This window comes from Pinus tabuliformis, chromosome J (genome assembly GCF_031772625.1).
Source record: "Pinus tabuliformis cultivar Carrire ecotype Pingquan chromosome J, CPIR1, whole genome shotgun sequence".
NCBI lineage: Eukaryota > Viridiplantae > Streptophyta > Pinopsida > Pinales > Pinaceae > Pinus > Pinus tabuliformis.
The window spans coordinates 1,450,640,560-1,450,664,875 of NC_142295.1; the positions used below are offsets into that span (position 1 = coordinate 1,450,640,560).

At 39.0% G+C, this 24,316-nt stretch overlaps 1 protein-coding gene across 1 annotated transcript in view; it reads left to right on the plus strand.

Annotated features, from left to right (window-relative positions):
- LOC149232834 (mitochondrial carrier protein MTM1-like) overlaps positions 1–24,316 on the plus strand; it is a 222,277-nt gene that overhangs the window by 37,453 nt on the left and 160,508 nt on the right. The window contains exon 5 of the mRNA XM_089379528.1: positions 13,805–13,975. Coding sequence (XP_089235654.1) covers positions 13,805–13,975 — 171 coding nt within the window. The remainder of the gene's footprint in view (positions 1–13,804; positions 13,976–24,316) is intronic.

Here is a 24,316-nt window from a genome sequence, read left to right on the forward strand (position 1 = left end):
GTGACTGCGTCAGCTCTCTGGGCCAGTGATGAGCCTGAGGGGCTCAGATCAGTCAGTTGCCGGGGCAGTGGGAGCAGTGCAGATTCGATCTATGGTGTTGGTGGGATGCTGTTGTTGTTTTTTCAAAACAATGTTTGTGGAGACAAAACCGAGGTAGAGGGAGTCATTGCCTTAACGAATTTCTTGCCAAAGAAATCTAGGTCTGGGTTGCTGAGCAACAACATAGTAGGATTGAAGAAGGGGTGATTCGACATTATTTGGTGGGAGGATTTTCATGACGGAAATCAGGACTCAGAGGGAGTCTAGAAGGAACTTGTTCCTTAGAGGATTTCTAGCGCCAAAGAAATCCAGATCCAAGTTTTACTGTGGCAACAACAAGAGAGGGAGAAGAGAACCTATTCTATACTTGTTTAAGCAGAGATCGCAGTCAATGGACTAAGGGATCAGGACAGCTTGGATGGAGCATCCAAATTTGTCATCTAGAAGGTCGGGATCCTGGCAGTCTTGGACAAGAATCGCATCAAGGATTATGCCTTGGAAGTGGTTGCTGTACTAGTCGATGCTGATCCTCTCAAGAAATACGAGGAGGCTCAAGCAAAGGCGAAGTGCATGATCCTGGACGGGGTCAAGGATCATGTGATCCCACATATTGTTGAAAAGGAAACGACAAGGGAAATGTGGGAGGCCTTGACCACTTTGTATGAGGGAACTTCCGTTCAACAGAAGATGTTGCTTGAGAACCAACTGAGACAGTATCAGATGTAGAAGGGAGAAGAAATCGATCCCTTCCTTCTCAGGTTGCAAGGGATTCGAGACTAGTTGACTTCTGTGGGGTCTACACTAGACCCTGAGTTCATGGTCAGGATTGCCCTGAATGCAGTCAATGAAGACTGGGAGAGCTTTGTCTAGAGCATCTTGGGCAGGGCTTCTCTCCCCAGTTGGGAGGAGATGTGGGCGACTTTTCGACAGGAAGAGCTCAGGCGGTTAACCAAGGCAGGAAGTAGCGGTCAAGGAGTCAGAGTTAAGGAGGAAGAGGAGGATGCAGCTCTCGCATCAGCGGGACAACCAGGGCAACATAAGAGGAAAAAGAAAAACATAACCAAAGTCAGATGCTTCAGGTGTGGGGAACTGATACACTTCGCCAGTCAGTGCCCTCAGAAGAAAGGCAAGGAAGAGAAGTCTAACTCGAAGGCTGCTCCAGCGAAAGCTGACAAGGAGGATGATGACGAGGATTGTGCCATGAGTGCTCATGCACCTCTAGAGAAGAGGTGGGGCGACATTTAGTTGTAGTCGAGAGGACTACACGAGGGCAGGATCCTTGAGGTGCCCAAACTCTTGGATCACATATGGCTACGGTAGCCCTTAATGATAGTAGCAAAATGACAGGAGTCGGTTGGTGCGAGGGATGATGGAGCGACAGTGGCAGAGCTAGAGTGCCAAAGTCTGAAGCAGCGCAGGAGAGTGTTGAGTAGTGCGAGAGGCACAGAGCAGATACAACAACAGCGTAGTAGCATCAAAGGGTCAACACAGATTAGCAACAGAGGTAGCTTCAACATCATGGGGTATCCAGACTAATAAGTATGTCAACTTTGGATGGATTTTCAGTTGCGTACTTCTCAGCAACTAAGCTGCAGTGCAATAGCTAGCAGTGGCAGTGCTATGGGCAACATGATGCATCATATTGAAAGGGAGTTGTAGTACAGATGCAACAGCGACAATGGCAATGTCATGGGCAGCAGTACAGGTTGTAGTAGTGCAGTGGATGAAGGGCAACAGATCAAGCATCAACATCACAGAGGACGATGCCATGGATCAGTATGATGCTTCTATTGGGAAGTATTGCTAGAGCACATTCCTCGCTAAGAGGGAGTGTTGATTTTGGGTAGCATCGGATGTGCTCTAGCTTCAAAATTTTGTGGAGGGGCTAGAATACATAAGATTTCCAAGACCCATAAATCGTTTGGAGAAATTCCACCTAGATTGTGAGTTATTAAAATAATTAATATTTTTAATGGGGTTCCTAAGTCTAAACTTAGGAAAATAAAAATATTTATGGGTATTAATAAAATTATGGGTGAGAAGCTTCTAAGAGACGAAGATCAAGTTTGTTTTAATCTTAGCCATTGATTAGGCACTTTATCTCGACCGTTGATTCATCAATAGAAAAAGTATAAGAGGAGGCTTGAGGGTCAGTGGGAGATACGCCAAGTTGATCGAATCGGTTCGATTTTTCTGGGGTGTGGTTTGCTGAGAAAATCGAACCAGTGATTTGAGTTGCAGTGAGAGGGGCAGAAGCAGAGATTTGGATCGGAAAGGAGTTCCGAGCCAAAGAGTATTGGGTAGAGAGGTAGCAGTAGCATCAAAGAGGCAGCGCAGAGGCCTACACAGCCCAGGAAGGGGCTCATGCAGTGCTGACGCAGGCCAAGAGTGTCTCTTGTAGTGGCAGTGCAGGATATTTGTTAGAAGTTTGAGATTTTGTTGGAGAAGTGAGGTTCTGAGTCGGGAGGGTTGGACAACAGTCTTCCTCCAGCAAATCAATCCAGCAGAAGGGGTGACGCAGTCTCCTAGAGGCAAGACGTTGGCCCAAGCAATGATTGCGCTGGGATTTTGCAGTGTTTGCCAGAGTTAGGCCACTTAGTGGATCAGTTGTGACTTGGAGAACGAGGTAAACCCTCATATGTATTTCTTGCTACCGAGATTTCTCTGAAAGGTTAGCCAATGTGAGAGGTAACTTGTTGTACTCAGATTCTGCTTACTTAATAATACAAACCCTCTATCTGCTGCACTGGTTTTCCCGCATTGGGTTTTTCTGGGGATGTGTTGTCCAAAAATGACGGTGTCCCTTGTGTGTTTGTCTCATATATTGTTTCAGTTTATGATCTGTATGTCAATATAGGATGCAATTGTGTTTTTCATCATTGTTTATAATTAAATAACTTGTTGAATGAAATAACAAGTAGGAGATGATAAACCAGTAACTGTAGTAGGATTTTTGTTTATAGAGATTCAAAAATTTTCACATATACAACAATTATAAGCCTCGTTAAATTAAAGTAATATTAAATTAGTAGTGGGGCATTCAAGTAATCATTGTGCCGTATCAATTTGTATTGATGCATCCCTACAACCGCCAAAGCGATTAATTACTAATATATATATATATATATATATATTAATATATTAAAGAGGAAAAAAGTTACCTTGGAAATATAAAGTGTTACAAGGCAAAAGTAAATATACTACAAGGAAAGGGTAAAGGGGTTGGTATGTTAAATAAAAATATACCAACTTAAAGGTATCAAGGTTTTATAAAAGGCCAATTCAAATGGAAATGGTAAAGGGGTTGGTATGTTAAATAAAAATACACCAACTTAAAGGTATTAAGGTTTTATAAAAAGCCAATTCAAATTTAGGAGAAAAATTATAAAGTTATAAGCGCGAAGTGAATATGCGAGTGAAACATTTAAAAATTTGAAATAAGTCAAAAAGTGATTTTAGAAAAAGGGGTATTATTAAAAAATAAAAAGTCAAAGATATATCCTTTAAAAAAACGAAAGAGTATTTTATAAAAAAATATTATTATAAAACAAGGTTTATTGAATTTTTTATAATATATATATAGGTGTATATAAAAATTTAATATATATATAGGCATAGTTTAACTTATAGATGAAATGGCCTTTTTTAGAGCTTTTTTTTTTAGTTAATTTTCATCAAAATCCGGCAGAAATTTTTAAAAACTTGAGTTTAAGTTGTTTACTATGTAAAATTCGAGTGCCCGAAGGGTTTTTAGGGTGTTGAATCTATTTATGCATTCAAAAATGTATTTTAAACAATAAAGAATCACAATCTTGCTTGAGATTGTATTGCCAGATTCCGGTTAAAAAGTCATTTCGTCTATAAGTTAGACTACACCTATATATAGGCATAGTCTAACTTATAGAAGAAATGACCTTTTTTTTAAGAGCATTTTTTAGGTTAATGTGAATCAAAATCTGGTAGAGATTTTTAAAAACTCGAGTCTAAGTTGTTTAATTTGTATAATTTGAGTGCTCCGGGGGTTTTTCATGGTGCTGAATCCATTTATGCATTCAAAAATGTATTTTAAACAACAAAAACTCATAATCTTGCTTGAGAATTGTATTGCTAGATTCCGGTGAAAAGGCCATTTCGTCTATAAGTTAAACTATGCTTATATATATGAATGAATGAAGGTATATTAGCCCTCTATAAAGTTTAGAAAAAAAGAGGGGAAGACAAATCAAATTGAAGGAAGAAACTTTTTCTCATAAACACTGTTCAATTTCATCATGTCGTGGATTATTTACTCTAAATGGAAATATTCAAGGAAAAGAGGTTAATATGATTATCAGCATGAATAACATAGAAAATTATATGAATATTAATTTGACAAATAAATTATCAGTTTTAAAATCAAATATAGGTGAAAGGGAAGATATTTTTCGTAGCATTGCGTGTGCTAAAACTCTAAGTAGTTCATTTCATTTTGAGATCTTCCATGTGCCTTCATATGTATGTAATTATGAATACATTCCTAGTTAAGAGGGCGTGTTGAAGAATGTAACTAGTGTCGGTTTTCATAATTGTACTTGAGTCATGATGTAATATATTTGTCAAAATATATTTTTATTATTATTTAAATTGACTTATTAAAGCATGGATTTCATGCTTGGGTCAATGGTCAATGGGTCAAGCCTCCTTTGAAGGCCTTTAGGATTTTCTTGTTAGAATTTTTATTTTTTATTTTTTTTTATTTTATCTTGTCTCCTGCATCAAGTCACCTTGCAAATCGGCCTCTAGATTGATCCTCTAGAAGTCTGCTTCCACAAATTATTCATGTCAACTCAATTACAGGCAGGAACATCTATTTATACCCAAGTGACCTCGACCCCACAAGAACAAAGTTTGGACAGGAAGATTACAGAGGTCTGAACTGCAGATTACAGAGCTCTGAATTGCAGATTACAAGGGTCCAAACTGCAGATTATAGGGTTTTAAATTGTAGATTACAGGGGTCCGAAGCTTCAGGGAAATTAAAGGGAACCGAGTTTCAGAAGTACAAGGTCTGAAAAGGGTTGCTGAGAGATCACAAGAAATCTAAAAGTAACAATGTTGCAGTGAGTTTACAGAGAGGAGGTAATTACAAGTCCTGTTACCCACCATTTTGTGGGTGATATCCCTAGGAGAAATGTTTTCTTCAAGATAGTCCTCAATCGGCAGCCAACAACCCCTTGTAGCCACCAACTAGCTCATTTTGCCATTTCTTTGCCACCTGAGCCAACCATGTGCTCCCTCACCCATCTATCATGATCATATGTTTGAAGGTGGGCCTTCCAAACTTAAAGGTATGCCTCATCATTTGGTAATTGAGTATTGTAGTTTGCTTATCATGGACACTTTTGGGCATGGGTTAATGGGGGGATTCGGCAGAAAGAATGGGCTAGGTCCTTGCTCTTGACCCCTAGACCCCTTTTGGACATTAATCTAGGATTCTAGTCCCGTGGGATCTCTTTTACTAACTATTTGGTTTTAGGGATGGTATTTCATGGGAAACCCTGATTCTAGTTGTGTGGTACCGCTCCCTCGTCCACATATATTGGCCCCTTTCCACTCATTATTACCCCATTCATCATTTCTCCCACTTGGGTCCACATAGGGCTAACTCTCGTCTTCCCCTTGCCCACACCTCGGGTCAGGCTTGGAATGATGCACCGGAGGTTGATGCAGCTAAAAAGAAAAGTAAAAGCATAATTGGCCACATTCAATAGGAACGCGTACCACAAAATGCAAAAGATGGTCAGGACAGGACAAACACATTTAGCACCTGGGCAAAAGCCAATACATGAGCTCTACCTTGTCATCATGGACATCACCTTGATTCCTACAAGCTCTATGAGACCCCTTCATCATATAAGAACCCATGATTGTCCCAACCCCTGGTGGGCTACCCTTGTACCCCAGCATGTGGCCCAAGACTGACCCCTCTCATTCCCTATTCCATTCACCTCTTTATCACATGCCACCAGCTTTTAAAGGACGTACCTTGGACATATTATCCCCTTTAAAAGTAGAAGCCACCTAATGGGATACTTGGTTAACTCTGTTTGGAGTTTGGAGACATTAGCACATGCCAAGGCCCATTATGGAAGGGCAAGCCATTATGAAGTCCCCACTTGTGGTCCATGGTTTGTAAGCTCTTTTATTCGATTTCTTTGATGACTTGTTGTACTGGAAGGCTAGGGGACGCATTGGATCTTATGCAGGATTGTAGGTGGTCTCAATCTTGGGTTTGGTCTCCCTATACAAGATCCTGACTCCTAACCCTCCAGAGAGCTACATTGGCACATGTAGGGTGTGTTTTTAAAGCCATGGGCCTCCACAGTAGTAGACAACACTCCATGGATCCCCAAAGATGTTCAGAGATTGGCTCGAGGTCCACCTATTGGATGAGGAAGATGCACCTGGTTCACCTTTGCCTAGCCAACCCCACAGATGTACCATGCACTTGGCAGCTGACCTAGGACTTGTAGGATGATGTGGCATCACCTACACTATCATTTGAGCCCTTACAAATGGTCTACAGGCATCATTTGGAGACCCATGAGGTTATTATTGTGCCCCCTTTACACTGACTGGGGGCACCATAGGTTTATTGTTTGGAGTACAAGGGGCCACCCCCTTGTCCATCACTTTTGAGGGTCCTATTCTTCATTATGGCACCTATGGACCTCATCAGGCCTCTTAGAGGGCCCTACGACATGTATTATTTATCATTTGACCTCTTGAAAGGCTTATTATCTCATTTATGAGCTAGTTTGGTGGGCTTGTCGCCACAAGTCAGGTTATTAGCACGTTTATTTATTTTTGGGGCTTATGTAGGCCTAAGAGACTAATTCGAACTCCTAATTAGTGTATAAATACAAGTGAGATGAGTTAATTTTCTCATCGTCACTTTGGATTAGATCACTCTTCTCTTTAGAGAATTTCACACACACTTATTCTGAGATGAAGAGTTGGAGCATGGATGAATTTTGATGTTTGGATTGGAGTATTTTGTCTTGGAGCCTCTTTATTGTCAAATTGTTGATGGTTGGATATGTTCTATTACATGTAAGTACGCACATTTAATGCTATTCTTGTTTTAGTTTTGTTATATGCATTGAATGGGATTTTCGCTATATTAGGGTTATTTACTGCATTGCATAATTGCAAATTTGTGGAATTATTGTTTCTGTATAACATCTCTCAATGTTTGGGCCATGTATGTGAATGAAATTTCCTAGGGATAATTCAACCAGTGAATTTATCTTGATAATCCATCTCTTTTTTCCAAGTGAAATATAAAAGCTTTAAGGTCTCTTCTTTTTGCCTAAAGGCCAAGTGAAGTAGTCCTTAAGGCCTCCTTGACCGAAATACAAGTTCCTTTTTTATCATTCTCCTAGACTCCATTCTCCTCAAGGGATTAAGGCACTAGTACACCAATAGGTGATCATTCAAAGAACATTTTTCTCCACCTTTCCCTCTCTCTTCTAGGTCTAGCCAACTTGGGTCACCCAGGGCATCACTTTCCCGACAAAATAGCCCAAGAAAAAATTTGATCTCCTAGCCTTTACTGCGCTGGTGCATCCTCAAGGCCTCCAATTTTGAAGCTATTCCGACGGTGGAGTTGTGCAATAACCCATGCCCCAGCTCTGAGATCAAACTTTGTCCTGGTATTCCCTAGGCTAGCACCTCATAGGATCAATTTGATACTTTTAATTGGAAATTCTTGCTTTGATTCTTTCCCCTTGTCTGGGTTAAGAACATCATTGGTTGCTAGATTCTCTCCCCTTAACCTATGCTGGGTCCACTTGGTCTGTGTGGATCTTTGAAAAGTAAATTCTTCAAGAACCACTTGAGAAACCAAGTTCGATAAGGATTTTAGGGATTGGGAAACTCTTTTACAAGGCATATTCCTTAAACCTATCCCTTAAATCTTCACCTCCTTCTCCTAGAAAGCTTTGTACCTTGCTTGAAGAGCAAGCAAACTCCATTCTTAATGGGAAACCAAGTTCAATAAGGATTTTAGGGATTGGGAAACTCTTTTACAAGGCATATTCCTTAAACCTATCCCTTAAATCTTCATCTCCTTCTCCTAGAAAGCTTTGTACCTTGCTTGAAGAGTAAGCAAACTCCATTCTTAACGTCCTCCTAGGAAAAGGTCATTAGGGTCACTTCACATCCATTTGTTGATTCATCCTTCACAAGTGACTTTCTATATATCGGGTATCCTCCCATCGGTGAAAGTCTGTAAAGAGTAGGGAGTCTTAGCTGAGGTGACAGTGGGCTAAGTCTCCATTGTTGCCCTTGTCCTAGCAGTTGTCCCTTTAAGAGCCCCTTTTAGGTTCCCTGCTAGTTTGAGCGGTAACAGGTCCAAGGCTTCAAGAGGTGACTACAGAAGGAAGTATGTGGTACAAAACCGAAGTTACACGTGTACATCATGATGAACTACTTGAACTAACTGATGTGATTATTTCTGAGCAAGGCTGACTTGATGGATGGAAGGTGTTCTTAGTCTAGGTGTCAAGGGTCTTGGTCTATCTCATCTTGATTTAGTAGTGAAGAGTTTGGACTGGGTTTTGCCCTAGAGAGGGGTTTTCTCTGGCTGAGTGCCTACATCTTGTGTTCCTTCTTGTGATCTTCCTTTGTTTGGCATTTATCTTGATGAATGAAACATAATAAATAGAAAGAAAAATTAATAAGAAGAAAAGCAATCACAAGAAATGTCAAGACCTAAGATAAATCTATCTAAAACTCTAATCCATATGATGCCCTAGATTTCTCAACAAGTTGAGCTATAACACATTTTTGAAGCCCAACATTCCGAAATCTATTTGTCTAATGCAATACGGCTAGGCCATAACCTAGTCAATTCACCTATCAAGGCTCGTTCCATGAGGATGGATGCTTTCTGTTGGGGTTTCAAAGTCTGGATTGATGGGATTGCCACTTTCTTCACAAATTGGCTTGATGGGGGCAAATTTATGGCTTGAGTGAGGCTGCTATTAGGTCTTCGAGAAATGAATCTGGATTTGCAGGGATGAATGGATTTGTGGAGGTGGGGTCCATAAGTAGAGGTGTTTGGCACTAATAGATGCGAGTGTGGGAAGTACTAGACAATGGCATCCTCAGAGTCATCGGAGGCCCCAAATCAGAGGTGGAGCCTGTTGTCGCGCGGATTGACACGACAACCCTCAGACCGGGGGCTGTCACTCTGATCCCCGATCCCTCCGTTTAAGCCTGTCTCCCGCGGCTAAGGGGGGTAGTCCCTGTGAGATGACGAGACCAACTGTCGACCAGTTGGTTGGGAGACACGAGATACGATATAAAAAAGGACTCGATGGATTTGATTAATTTAGCAGACCAGTGCCTTATGAGATTGTGGTTAAAACGATTACTTGGTAAATGATATAAAAATATGGACCATGAACAGCGATCATTTGTCATCAGCTAAATCACAATGCTCTTAAAATGACCAAAACGATATCCAGCAACTGAAAATTTTGAAAAGATGAAAGCCTTAAACCACCACGAGAATCATGAATTATTAACCAGATATCATATTCGCATCTCGACTTGGAAATTTTAGATGAAAGATGATAAATCCCGAAAATGACTGGATCTGACGAAGAAAAATTTCCACAATTTTTTATACTTTTTTCGAATTTTTTTTTTTTGTTATAAAAAATGAAAATTTAAAATCTAAAAAATGAAAATTTAAAATCTATTCTAAAACTAAGCTTAATCCTAAACTAAACTTAAAAATAAATTAAAATCTAACCTAAAGTCTAATTAAAATTAAATCTAAGGACTAAATAAAAAAAACTATTTTAAATCTAAACAAAACTATGCAAATTTTAAACTAAAGCTAAAACATTAAAATACAAATCTAAAAATAAAAATCTAAAATCATTTAATCTAAAAAATAAAAAAAAAATAAAACAAAATGAAAACTAATTAAAACTATTACAATGCTTAACCCTTTTTCATATTATAAAATCCCTAACGAAATACAATTGAAAACCTTTTTAAATCGAAACTCTATATAAAATAAAACCTAACTTTGGACTAAGAAAAAATAATTACAATCTAAAACATAAAACTACAATCTACGCTTAACGTTATATACATCAATACGATTTAACCTGTGAAAACAAAAACGAAAATATAATGAAAATACCGCCGTAAAGATTTCGATTCAGTGGTCACCCTCTGCGTTAAAATGGAAAAAAGGCTGGACGTAACCACGCAGAACAAAATCGATTTACCTGATACCGAATGATTGGAGATTACCTGCGGACGTAGCGGAATGGATACCTGGATTGACAGTGACTATGGCGGAATACCTCCACGCACGACGCTTGCAACGATGGGCTCAAGCCATGAAACCTCATGCGGCCTTACCAGAATTCTAACAGCGGATAAATGGAAGTCTCAGCCACGTAGAATGAAACTTTGAAAGCACGCTTCCTAGGATGAATTCGATTTAAAGATCTGAGCTTCTCACTGTGACTGTTGGCGGCTCGAATGAGGCACTTAAAACTGCAAATCTCGCTGACTGGTAACGCAGACACACAAGATGCCCACGAAAAAATTTCTTCACGCTGGTGCAGTCACGTCTTTCTTCAAAAAAGGGAGCTGAGACCTTACCATAAAATCGTGCCTACAGCCGTCTATTCATTTTACGCTTGAAGAATATAACAATGAATGGGACGACGGCACCTAACGCGACGGGCTCAAAGAGAAGAAGTGTGTGTTCAGACAATCCGTCGAGTAGTCACGCCGTCTCTCAGCGATCTCACACTATATCGTTAGAAAACTTTGCTGTCTGCGTGTAGACATATAGATTTGTCGGAGTCCTGATATTTTCCAGCCACGCCCGATCTCTACCCACGTCATGTATGCTCAGAAATTTTGATAACACAAAGGGGAAGGGATAAGACTGCGTTGGCAAGAAGTCTGATGGCGGTCTTGCAAGGACAAAACCCTATACCTGCAAAAGAAAAACAGAACCCTAATGAAAACTGTAAAAATTTGAAACCCTAGATCCAAAAATAAATTTGAAACCCTAAAACAGCTGATTAATTTACAGATATGGCCCCTTAACAGCCAGATTCATCAATAAGCACAGAAAACATTTTAAGAATAAAAATTTAAGGTTTTTCACTGTGAAGAACTTCAGAAAGTCTCTCATGCAAATCAGAAAATAAACTGAATGATAGACCCAGGATCAAATCCAACTGGGCTCAACAAAAAATGCTTGCGGGAGTTGGCTGGTTCAGCCGAGAACTTCCCCAAACGCCCACAAAATTCCTTCAGAAAATGTTTTCTGCACAACTCAAAACAACCGTCAACAAAGAGGGCAAAAATGCTGCTAGATCTCAAACAGTAATGGAGATACCTGCCATTACTTCAGAAACCCTAACAGCACTCAAACCCCAGCAAGTGAACAAGATACCTGTGCTCACAATACTCTACAAAAAGCTATTATTAATGGCTGAAAATAACATATGCAGAAAATGAAATGATCTCACAGCGTTCCAAGAGAGTAACACCAGCAAGATATGGACCCCAAAGTCTTCTTTTATTAACCAAAAACAGATTTACAAGAGAGCTTCTTCAGTCTTAGACTCCACAGATCCAATGATTTGAAATGACCCCCTAGCACCCTATATAAAGGAAATGATCCCAACGGCTAGTTCGAATGATCCATGTAGAAATGATCTCGACCGTTGATGAGGATCAAGACATTTCTTGATCTCATCCGTCGATTTATTCACTTAAAATATTATTTTATTTTATTTTTTTTAAATTTTTAAATTTTTTAAATTTTTATTTATTTATTATTTTATTTTATTTTTTAAAATTTTAAAATTATTTATTATTTATTATTTATTTCATTTTTAAAATTTTTTATTATTTATTATTTTATTTTATTTTTTTAAATTTCTTAATTTTTATTTATTTTATTATTTTATTTCATTTTTTAAATGGATCATCGAACTAAGCCTTTGGAAACATCACCTAGGACCTAGGACTTAGGACTCACGAGGGGATTTAAAACATTTTCAACCCTCAAGACACATTTCATGATGACTTTTTACAATTTACATCTCAAGGGGACAAACCCACTTAATACAGACCCTCACAAAACACCCAGTTCTGCGACACAACTATAATCTAGCAGATCAACACACTAGGATTCTCCTAAAGTTCTAATGACAAAATCCATCCCGGCTTTGGGGTCAGGTTTGAAGGAAAACTCTGCCGATCCATGGATCGGTGAGACAAAAAACCTCCCGGGACGTAGATTACCACTAGAAAGTTAGGTCCACCTAGGCAATTCACATACACGACTCATATCTGCTAAGATTATTTACAATTAATACATGCAGACTGGGTTTACAATTAGATTGATCAAGCTGCTGATGATTGCTGGATGGCACGGACACGCTGATCAGGTGCTACCCTTTTCTTGCAAAGAAAAAGGGGGTGTACTGCATGGGTAGTTGACCGATAGAGGTCAACAGAGCCTAGGGAAAAAACCCTAGCTGCTGGGAGCTTGACTGGAGCTGGGTGGCATCCCATGATCACACCCACAATTAAGTTAACCTAGGTAGGTATTTACTTCAGAGACCTTGGGTTCTTAATGGGAGGTAAAATGATCATCTGGCTTTACCAGTCCCTTTCATGGCATTTGTCACAAATTCATGATTATATATTATAACTTATTTTTCAGCATTTCTTCTGTATTTTTGTATGGGAAGAAATCCTAGCTGCTGGGAGTTTCACCGGAGCTGGGTGGCATCCTGTGATCATGCCCACAACCATTTTAACCTAGGTAAATATTTACTGTAGATACCTTGAGTTGTTAATGGGAGATAAAATGATCTGCTGGCTTCACTAGCCCCTTTCATGGTATTTGTCATGCGTTGATGATTATATAGTATAATTTTTTTCATCGTTTCTTCTGTGTTTATATGGGCCTGACTACAATATTGATTGAAGACACTTTGAACCCGAAGAACAGTGGTGGTAGAAATTCTACAATAGATTGAAGGTGTAATCACTAGCACAGGAGATTTATAAATGCTAATTATTTAGATGTAAAGGAACAGCTAATTACACCTCTTTGAATTTTACTAAGGTAGATATTTATAACATCTGTCTGGTCTTGGAGGCAATACTAACTTTTGGTTTCATCAGTCCTCTTGATGACATTCTGCCATGTATTGATGCTAATACATTATGTTTCTCTGGGCACATTTTTCCTGCATTGATATGGACTTAGAACTTAGCAGGACACTTTGCTGTGAAATATATACAACAAAGTCAAGGTGTAATAAGCATTATAATCTATCAGTAGAGGAGATGATTGAGGACTGTTTTTATATGCAGGTTGCCTAGATATATTAATAGTCATTTTCTAATGAGTGATGCCAGAGCAGTGCAGTTTGAATATGCAAAACATTAATATTTATATGTGAATGATATAATATCAGTATCCTCTTGTTAGATGTGAATTGTGTATTTTGTTGCTTAAAGGTGGAAAATCTAAACTTCACATGGACGATATTTGCATGTTACTGTAGACAATCATAGAATTTTAGAAAATTTATATATGTTCTTGTAGATTCTGGTGTACATATTAAAACTCTGATTAGAGCTCGATCAATATATTTTTCTGATCACATTTTAATATATGCATCCTGGAATTGTGTTTAATTTATTTAAATCCAATCAGGTGGGAATATATATGCCTTGCTATGACATCTTTCGAGATTGGCTTGAAGACTTTTCATATAATAATGCACCACTGTTCACGCCATATGCTCCTTTAGTAGCAGGATCTATGGCACGTTCTTTGGCATGTATTGTTTGTTCTCCCATTGAACTAGCAAAGACGAGGATGCAGGTTTGCCATTGCAGAACTTCCTGCTTGAATTGTTGGAAATTTCATATAATCAGAGTTCTTTAATACAAAAGACATTTGATGGGTGCGTATGCAATTAAAGTTGATAAGTTTTTCAGTTTTAGGAAGTCAAATATTTATAGTTGATGCATTGGGAGGTGGAAGTCTAGACAGTATTCAAGACTCAACAGGATGAGTTAGGCTATGACAGGACTACTAATACTAAATTTCCTAGTTGTATAAGTCATAATGCAAGTTGGTCTTTTTTCTTTCAGCAAATATATAGATCTTGGTGTCCGGTAAATAATTCAACTTCAAGTATATCCCCAGATGTAGTTCCAAATATGCAAATTTCTTATGTGTTCTTATTCTAACATGTCTAGCCAGAATTCAACTGAAAGACCTTTACTGCCAACAATATGGGTGTATAATAAAAAAATTAGCTTCATCTATATGCATCTTTTCAGTACTTTGGCATCATAAAAAATGGAAACATGTGCCTGTAGTGCAATTCATAGCTATTAAATTTCTTTGCATGATGGTGTTGAGTTTTCAAGTGCAATAGAATCATAGATGCAAGCACAATATTTCTGAATTACTGGTAATTACTTCAAATTATATAGATCTTCTTTTAACAATTCCAGTTTATCCTTAAGCAATTACACTTAAGAAATTCAACCATAAAACCATAAAGACAGTAGAGATCACAATGCACAAAGAGAACACGATTTACTTTGGGAAAACCCACTTGGGGAAAAATCCGACAACCTTCTTCTTAGAGAAATTCTTCAGTTCAACAAGATATACATCCTAATGCAGCTAGTCAACAGTCAACTATGAGGTCAAACTGACAAACAAAGCTTATGGTCAAACCTGGTCCACAACCCTCAAGTCAACCCTTCAGATTGCCTTGCAACTTTGCCCTGCCCATAAATTTCTCTCAAAAATTCACATGTGCGAGGTCTAGAAAGAGAAATGCGAGCTAGAAAGAGAGAGAGATCTTCGTCCTTCTTGTCCTTTGCATGGATGTCCAAAAACTTCTTTCTTGTGTGAGGTCAAATGGCGCCTTTGGGGAGGAGGTCAAATGCCTTTATATAGTGATCTGCCGTTCACGAATGGGTGTGTCTATTAATTCGGGCCAACTTGACTTGAGGGAGTGTCAACTTGACTATCTTGGAGCCAAAAATTAAAATTTCAAATTTCGAAAATTTCTCTTTTAAATCCGACATGAAGAACATGTCTTATATAAATTCTTTTAAGGGCCAAATAATCAAAATGACATAAAGAACATGTCTTACAAATTCTTTAGTACATTACAGGGGCTGAAATGCAAATTATGAAGACTGACCATATCTACAAAAATTCAACGCTTCCTCTTAGCTAGGGAGGTATTCATAATGAATAAACATATGTTCTTATTCTCTAAGAAAAAGGTAATAACAAATCATCACCATAATCGGGTCACAATTGTGACACATGGTAATCCAATAGCATCAGTCATTTACCATAATTCGAGTCAACACTTCAGACCTATGGTATATCCTCACCATAATTAGGGTTAGTGCTTCAAACACATGGTAAATCAACTGCATCAACTAATCCCATCATTTGGGTCAATACTTCAGACCTATGGTGTGTGCTCACTGTTGACCCTGCCGCCTACACCTACCTACATGTTAGTGAGAAAAGCCTTCAACCCCAGAAGGTGTGGTTGGTGGAAGGGAACTCAGAGAAGGGGTTGTCAAACTAATTCCGACTCTCTCCATTTGAGCTATCTCCTAGGTTAGTTAAGGGGGGTGGTCCCTTATGAAAAGTTAAGTTAAAAAAAATGTGAGTTTCTAGGGGAATTGTTAGAGTTAAATAGATTATCTCTTTAAGATTTATAAGCAAAAACTGATATGAGCAATAACTATCATAAGATAAGCATGAAATACATAAACAACCAGTGCCTTCCAAGTATTTGCTCTTTAAGAAATGAAATTGTATTTTGTTTAAAATGAAGTGAAATGATTTCAAATGGAAAGCCAAAATAACCCTGAAAAGTGAAACAATAAATTGTTAGCACAAGATATTATAAATGCTTTCAAGATGAATAAGTCTACAAATCAAAGCATGGAAATTATCTTGCTCAAAATGATACCAAAAAAAACTCAAATGTTAGACCAAGATGACAACATGCAATTAAGTTTGCAATCCAAAATAATAGTACTTGAAAGTGAAATCAACCATTCATAACAATATGCAATTAAACCAAAAGGTGAGTCAATTTCCAAGTACAAGAAAATTAAACTTGTTGCAAAATTAAAAGAGATTACAGTGCTTGCATCCAAAGTGCCTCTTGAAATAAGATTTGCATGTGAGACTTTAAACCAAAGCAAATGTGATGGAATGTTGTTTTTGGTTCATTTTATTTGATTAATGCTAAGGCAAAGTTACAATTGAACTCTAGTCCTCAGACCTCATTCTCGTCCAAATATTTGGATCTCACGATGAGGAGTCAATAGAGGTAGAGGGTCCCTAAAAGTCTATTCAACCAACTTAAGTCGGAGGTAAGTTTTAGTGAGGCTTGGGGCCTTTCTATACTAAAATGTCTAGATGAAGTGCAAATTGTGTTAATTCTCCAAATTAAACTAATGCTTCATGCAAATGCTTCAAAGAGAAATAGTTTGCAAAAATTGAGAGCGTACGCGTTTGGGAATCTAAATACAAGATTACTAAAAATTTGCATGTGGAGTGAAATGTGTTGATTTTAAGCATGCACAATATGAAATTAAAAGCTAGAAAACTAAGAAAAACTAAAAGCAAGATTAGGTCACCCACAAGAATGTCTTCTTTAAATGAGGAAGGGGGATGCCGTGGGAAAAATCCCAAACTCCCTCTAACAATTTTTTTTATCTTTTATTAGCGCTTAAAGCGGGTAAAAATGCCTTTAAGAGGGCAACCCACAATGCGAGAGAGATCTTTACAAAGATGAGACTCTAACAAAGCTAGACTCTTTCCCCAAAAATATAACAACAACAAACTTGAAGATGGAAAAAACTCTCCAAAAGAGATTCACAAGGCTCAAAAGGCCCACAACCTAGATGAGTTTGCAACTCTCTCCCAAGTGCTTATGGCCTCCCTAGAAATCAGTGTTTGGATAACATGAGGGGGTCTTGCATACACATGAGTGAGTAGTTTTCCAAAGCTTCTCCTCAAGCTCCTTGCTGCCCAATGCTCAAGCCTATGGGTTGCAAAACACAAAAAAATACCAATTGTCAGTATGAAATTAGGAAAAAAAAAACAAACTAAACTTAGAATTTAATTTACAAAGTACTGGTTCGAGTAATGGGAGTGAATCCCCCCATGCTTGCCTAGCTTTAGAAATGACTCTTGAATAAGAGATATAACTTTGAAAGAACTAGAATCAAAGAAGTATTTTTTGAATTTAAATGGATGATCAAGTAGCTATAGACTAAGAAAACTCTCTTTTGCTCTTCGTTGGATGGAAAACTTGGAGCGAACAAATGGTCGAGTCTTGGATCGCTGTGACTCTAGGAGCTATAGACTAAGAAAACTCTCTTTTGCTCTTCGTTGGATGGAAAACTTGGAGCGAACAAATGGTCGAGTCTTGGATCGCTGTGACTCTAGGAGTGATTTAATTGAGATTTCTCCCACTTTTAGATAGATTCTTGCACACAAGACAAAAGATCTTTTCTACACACTTGAATACATATTAGTTTGCACAACATTAGAGCAATATAATGAATAAGATAAACCAAACATTCCTCTTAAAATGAATTGGCAAGCTTATCCCTAGAATACTATTCTAAATCAATGATATGTGCAAGATAGCTTGCACACATCAATCCAAGCAAGATGACAAACATAAACTAATATTAATTCAACATTCGAAAGAAATTAAACACAATAGCAATAGTATGAAAGGACATCACTTCATAACGCTAAGTGAACATTAGCCAGATAGCCCCAAAGTCTTGATTGTATTAAAAAAGTATGTAAGTACAAAATGATAGAGTTTTCTCAAGCCCAATAGCTTATTATATGATACAATATGAGAGCTCAAGACTCATATAAATAAGAAAATGAGAGATGATCCCAGGGAAAATTCCAATGACAAGTGTAGATGGATTGAAAATCCCAATGTGTTTCCAAACTGCTGTAGGTGGCATAAAAAATGGGCAGCATATCATTTTGCTGGCCTGTGTGTGCATCTTATTGTTGCCAAGTGTGAAATTTGTGGAAATGAATGGGAGCAATATCCCACTAAATTAGCCTTAAATTAAATACAACGATCATGTGTCCCACGTGTACCAAATCAATGCCAATCAGATATGTGTGTTATCATCAACATACGGCTGCCTCTAACTGCTGCGTGTAGGCTGGCAAGTATGCCTTGCGTGTGAGTTGGACTGAGCTTTGAAAACAGGCTGCGTATCTTCTTAGTGGAGCTAACTGAAAATTGTTCCAATGAATAGGGGACAAGCTTCTATCCCATGTGTCAGAGCTGTCCCAACTAAATCTGATATCAAAATGATCTGCGTACCTTTTCAATGGACTACCAATTGAGTGGAGTTTAGTGGGGAACAAGTGGGAGACAAGGTCTGTTCCATGTGGCAGTCTTGTCCCCACTTTCCTTTTATAAATCCATAAACTGATTTTAACTTTAAGTGGTTTTTTGATGATTCGTGGGCCTCCTTGACTGATTTGTTGACTTGAGCTCCAATGTGGCTGCCATGTTACACCTTTTTGTCCCCCTCTAATTTTGTTAGAGTTTCAACTTTATAAGATGCCTTGCACTTTAATTCCACCATGTTTAAATTAAATCCAAAGTAAATTTTTAGCCATACGTAGCATTTCATGCAACCAACGTGATACTTTTGACTTGGCATATTGACTTTGACTTGTACCTTATGTGGTGGGCCCCACATGGCTTCCACATCATCTCTTGCTTCTCCACATAGTTTCCATGTCAAAATTTGACTTTTTTGCTTTGAATTTTTTTTTTAAATTTTTCCAATTATTCATTTTTTTGAATTTTTTTCTCATTTTTGCCACTGACATTAGAAAAATTGGATTTTGAGGGACTAATAGCCGTTTTTTGACCCTCAAAGTAGTTCTTAGAATAATGTTGGGTCTTTGACAATGAATTTCGAGTAGTCATACCCCCGAGACATTTCCTAAGGCCACTTATTTACATCATTACATAGAAAATAATTAAAAAATCCCGTTTTGCGGGAAATTTTTAATTATTAAAAAATTCTACTTAGATCTAGGCAAATTTCACAATTTTTTTGTGTGATCTAGTATGGTAATATACATCAACTCTAGACACTAAGATGTGTTAGGGGCTCAATCTTCAAACCGTCACCTCGACTTTGGGGTAAAAGTGAGTGAAAAAACCTGGAAATATATCTGCCTCTGAAAAAGAAGGGATAATTAACCAGATAAAAAAAACACTCTAAGGTGTACTCGTTTGCTGATCGAGTCCCAACATCCTAGGCCTGTTACAGACTCAAAAACTCATCATTACTAGTATCACTTATTACAATTACCCGCAAGGTGTGGAATATGGGTACAAGAAAGATGATGAGAAGATAGAAGTAGAGTTAAAAAACTCTGTTGACTGATGATATATGATGGTACAATTGTCCTCTGGATCATCCTTGAGCGTGGAGTCTTCATATAATCATCAGGTGCCACTCCAGTGGTCAACACTCACCATAATTCGGGTCAGTACTTCAGATACACGAGATATCATTTAGCATACAACTAGTCGCCATCATTCGGGTTGGTACCTGACACACGACATCCAAACTAGTCTTAGTTCACCATCATTCGGGTGAAAGACACATGGTGAATCACCAAAGGCCAAACTCTAACAACACAATCCACGAAAAGATGCTAAATGAACATGATGCTCTAGGACCATTCTTCCTAATTCGGGTCATACATGACATAGGAAGAATTTCATTCCTCTGCCAGACTGTTCTCCCTAATTTGGGTCAATGTACTTGACACATGGATAATCCCCCTAATGCGGGTCATAGTACTTGACACAGGGAGAATGTCATCTACGATGCTATCTCATTAGCACTTCCTATCAATGAGAGAGGTATTCTCCACAAGTCCAAGCTTGTCTTTGAAGTGTACAAACTTTGCACAGGACAGAGGCTTTGTAATAATATCCGCAATTTGATCATCAATGGAGACATACTGAAGCTTCACTGCTCTTTTCTGCACCATGTCACTGATGAAGTGGTACATGATTTCGATGTGCTTCGACCTGTCATAGAAAACTGGATTCTTTGTCAGCTTCAGACAACGTTGATTATCACAATATATCACGGTCGGTTCGAGCACATGATCAAACAGTATTGTGATTAACTTCTAAAGCCGCATTGCTTCACAACTCGCCAAGTTAGTTGCAATATATTTTGCCTCGGTGGTACTAGTGCGACATATCTCTGCTTCCTTCTCATCCTCAAAATCATAGCGGAGCCCACTAAAGCAACCTCTGGAGGTACTCGTTCTGTCTTTACCACTCCTGCCCAATCTGCATCCATATAGCCCTCCAATTGTATGTCATTGTTTGAGACATATCTCATATCAAAATCAACCGTACCACGCAAATATCTCAATATGTGCTTTGCTGTTATCCAGTGATCATGTCTTGGCTCCACTTGGAACTAGCTCAACGTGTTCACTGCAAAGCAAATGTCAGGCTTCGTATTAAGTTTTACCAAATACATCAGCGAGCCAATCAACTTCCGGTACATAGATGGGTCTACCAAATTAGACTCAGAGTCTCTTAGCTTTCTCAGATTTGTCACCATGGGAGTCGACATTGACTTATGTTGATTTCTGGTAGCTTTGGATGTGTTCTAAGTATCAAATTTTGTAGGGAGGCTTAGGCACATGTATTCTAAAGAACCCAAAAATCGTTTTGTGAAATTCCAGCCAGAAACAATTGTATTAAAATAATTAAACATTTTTAATGGAACCCTAAATCTAAACTTAGAAAAATAAAATAATTAAAGGGTATTGTTATAAACTGTGGGTGTAACTTCTAGAAGAAGACGAGGTTCAAGAAAAAATGATCTTAGCCATTTATTAGCTTCTAATCTAGGTCGTTGAATGTCATTGAGGAGATTATTTAAGGAGGCTTGATAAAGACACAGAGAGAGTTCAGAGAATCGATTTTCTGAAGCAGAGCAGCTGCCGGGAGAATTTCGATAGTCAGCTGTTGCAGTGAGGGGCAGGGATAATTGGGTTGGAGTATCTTTTCTAGAGCCCAAGATACACAATAGAGAGGCAGAGAGACACCAGGAGGAGGCAGCGTAGACCCAGAAGGGGTTGACGCTGGGCCAGAAGGGCCCATGCAGAGCTTGATGTTGAGCCAAAAGGGCTCACATAGAGACAACGCAATGATCTAGAGCAGAAATCCGAGTTTTGCAGAGGTGCTGACATTTCTGAGTCGGGAGGACTAGAAACTGCTCCAAAAGGCAATACGTTTCCCAATTGAGCTGACACAAAGCCTTTTGAGGCTGACGTAGGGCCTACGCAGGGCCAACGCAAAGATAACCGAGGGACAATTGGTTTGGCTGCCAGAACAACCGAGATTTGCCGGGTAGAGTGAGGTAATCTCACTAAGTTTTTCTGCTAGTTTATTTTGTTTGTAACTGGATTGCCGGAAGGGCATCTAGAGTTGTATTAAGAAACAACTGCTTAATAACATAAAACCCTTAGAGTTGCTGCACCGGTTTTCACGCATTGGGTTTTTTTGGGGACATTTGTCCAAAATATACTGTGTCACTTGTGCATTTTTCTCTATTTGCTCTGTTCTTGTTTTGGGCAAATTAATTAATTAAGTGAAGGCTGTAGTTGTATTAGCTTTGATATCTGCTGTAGGAAGCAGTAGATAATTTGTTTCAGTAATTAACAAATAGGATAAGTTTAATCAGTTGCTGTAGTAGGTGATTCAGGTAGGATTCTCGAATTTTCACATGGTATTAGAGCTAGTGCAGGTGAAACGAGAAGAACAGTGCCAAAGAACCCAACGCTGAGTAGAAGAGGGAGGGCAAAAAAGCTACAGGAGGTAGCGGTTCGAATCCCCAAAGGGGTTTGCTCAGTTCTAGCTGGAGGGTTGAATTTTGAGGCAGTCTATTTGAGTGAGTCGACAGAGAGAAGGGCTTCTAGTTCGATATCTTGCCGTGACAGAGGGAGCAGCGCTGAAGCCTCAGTGTGAGGAGAAGATGGTGGGACACAATGTTTTCTGCAGGCCGTTTTGCTGGGCAGAAAGACGTCAGAATAGAAGGAAGAAGCACGGTTGAGGGAATTGCTTCCTCAAAGGACTTCCAACCAAGTAGTTTGAATTATTACTAGTTGAGCAGTAGGGAGAGGAGCAAATCTACAAGCTCCATAAGGGAGTGCGCAGGCTAGTCCAGAGAGGAGGCTATTCAACATTTCTATTTGGCAGAGATGGCAACCACATCTCCAGGAGGGAGGTGGGGATATTTAGAGCTGTAGTTCGAAAGAGATACATATGGGCAGGATCCTTGAGGAGCCCACCTCTTTGATCAATTCCTTGCTATGAGAGCCCAAATCAGAGGTAGCAGGATGGACTAGTGTCGGATGGTGCCGAGGAGTGTCAGAGAGATTTGCAGTGGCTAGGAGTGCCAAAGTCTGAACAATGTTGAGCAGAGTTGGCAGCAGTGCAGATGGCATAGAGTAGAGGTCAACAACAACGCAATAGATTCAGGGGGTCAACGCAAAAAATAACAGCAGTCAGGCTCCAACATTCACGTGGTATCATACTAAACAGAGTTAGTTCAGTAATTTGGGATGTTTTTCCATTGCTGACGCAGTAGCAACAACAGTTTGTAGTGCAGTGGGAATGCTAGCAACAACACAGATGCAAAAATTCAGAGGGAGTTGCAGTATGGATGCAGTGTTGACTAGTGGTAGGGTCAGCAGCAGTACAGATACAACATTTGCGCAGAGGTTGGTGGACAACATGTCAGACATTAGCAACGCAGCGGGAGATGTTACAGAATAATGTGATGCTTCAGTTGGAGGCATTACTAGAGCACATTCCTCGCTAAGAGGGAGTGTTGATTTCTAGTAGCATCGGATGTGTTCTAAGTCTCAAATTTTGCAGGGAGGCTTAGACACATGTATTCCAAAGAACCCATAAATCGTTTTGGTAAATTCCACCCAGAAACAGTTGTATTAAAATAATTAATTATTTTTAATGGGACCCTAAGTCTAAACTTAGGAAAATAAAATAATTAAAGGGTAATAATATAAATTGTGGGTGTAACTTCTAGAAGAAGACGAGGATCAATTAGAAATGATCTTAGCCATTGATTAACTTCTAATCTAGGTCGCTGAATGTCAACGGGGAGATTATTTAAGGAGGCTTGAGGGTCACTTGGAAAGAGAGATAAAGAGAGTTCAGAGAATCGATTTTCTGAAGCAGAGCAACTGCCGGGAGAATTTTGATAGTGAGCTGTAGCAGTGAGGGGTAGGGATAGTTGGGTTGGAGTATCTTCTCCAGATCCCAGGATACGCATTAGAGAGGCAGAGAGACACCTGGAGGAGGCAGCGCAGATCTAGGAGGGGTTGATGTTGGGCCAGAAAGGTCCACGCAGAGCTTGACGCTGAGCCCGAAGGGGTCACACAGAGACAGTACAGTCATCCAGAGAAAAAATTCGAGTTTTGTAGAGGATTTGACATTTTTGAGCCGGGAGGGCTGGAAATTGCTCCAGAAGGCAAGACATTTCCCAGTTGAGCTAACGTAGAGCCTTTTGAGGCTGAGGTAGGGCCTACGCAGGGCCAATGCAGAGATAGCGGGGATAGTTGGTTCAACTTCCGGAACAACCGGGATTTGCCGGGTAGAGTGAGGTAATCTCACTAAGTTTTTCTGCCAGTTTATTTTCTCTGTAACTGGATTGCCAGAAGGGCATCTAGAGTTGTATTTAGAAACTACTGCTTAATAATATAAAACCCTCAGAGCTGCTGCAATAGTTTTGCCGCATTGGGTTTTTCCGAGGACATTTGCCCAAAAAGCAATGTCACTTGTGCATCTTTCTCTATTTGTTCTGTTCTTGTTTTGGGAAAATTAATTAATTAAGTGAAGGTTGCAGTTGTATTAGCTTCGATATCTACTGTAGGAAGCAATAGATAATTTGTTTCAGTAATTAACAAATTGGAGAAGTTTAATCAGTTGTTGCAGTAGGTGATTCAGGTGGGATTCTCGATTTTTCACAACTTACAATCCATCATACCAAACTTTTGTACGACCTTGATAATATATTTTCCTTGGCCAAGAAAGATTTCACT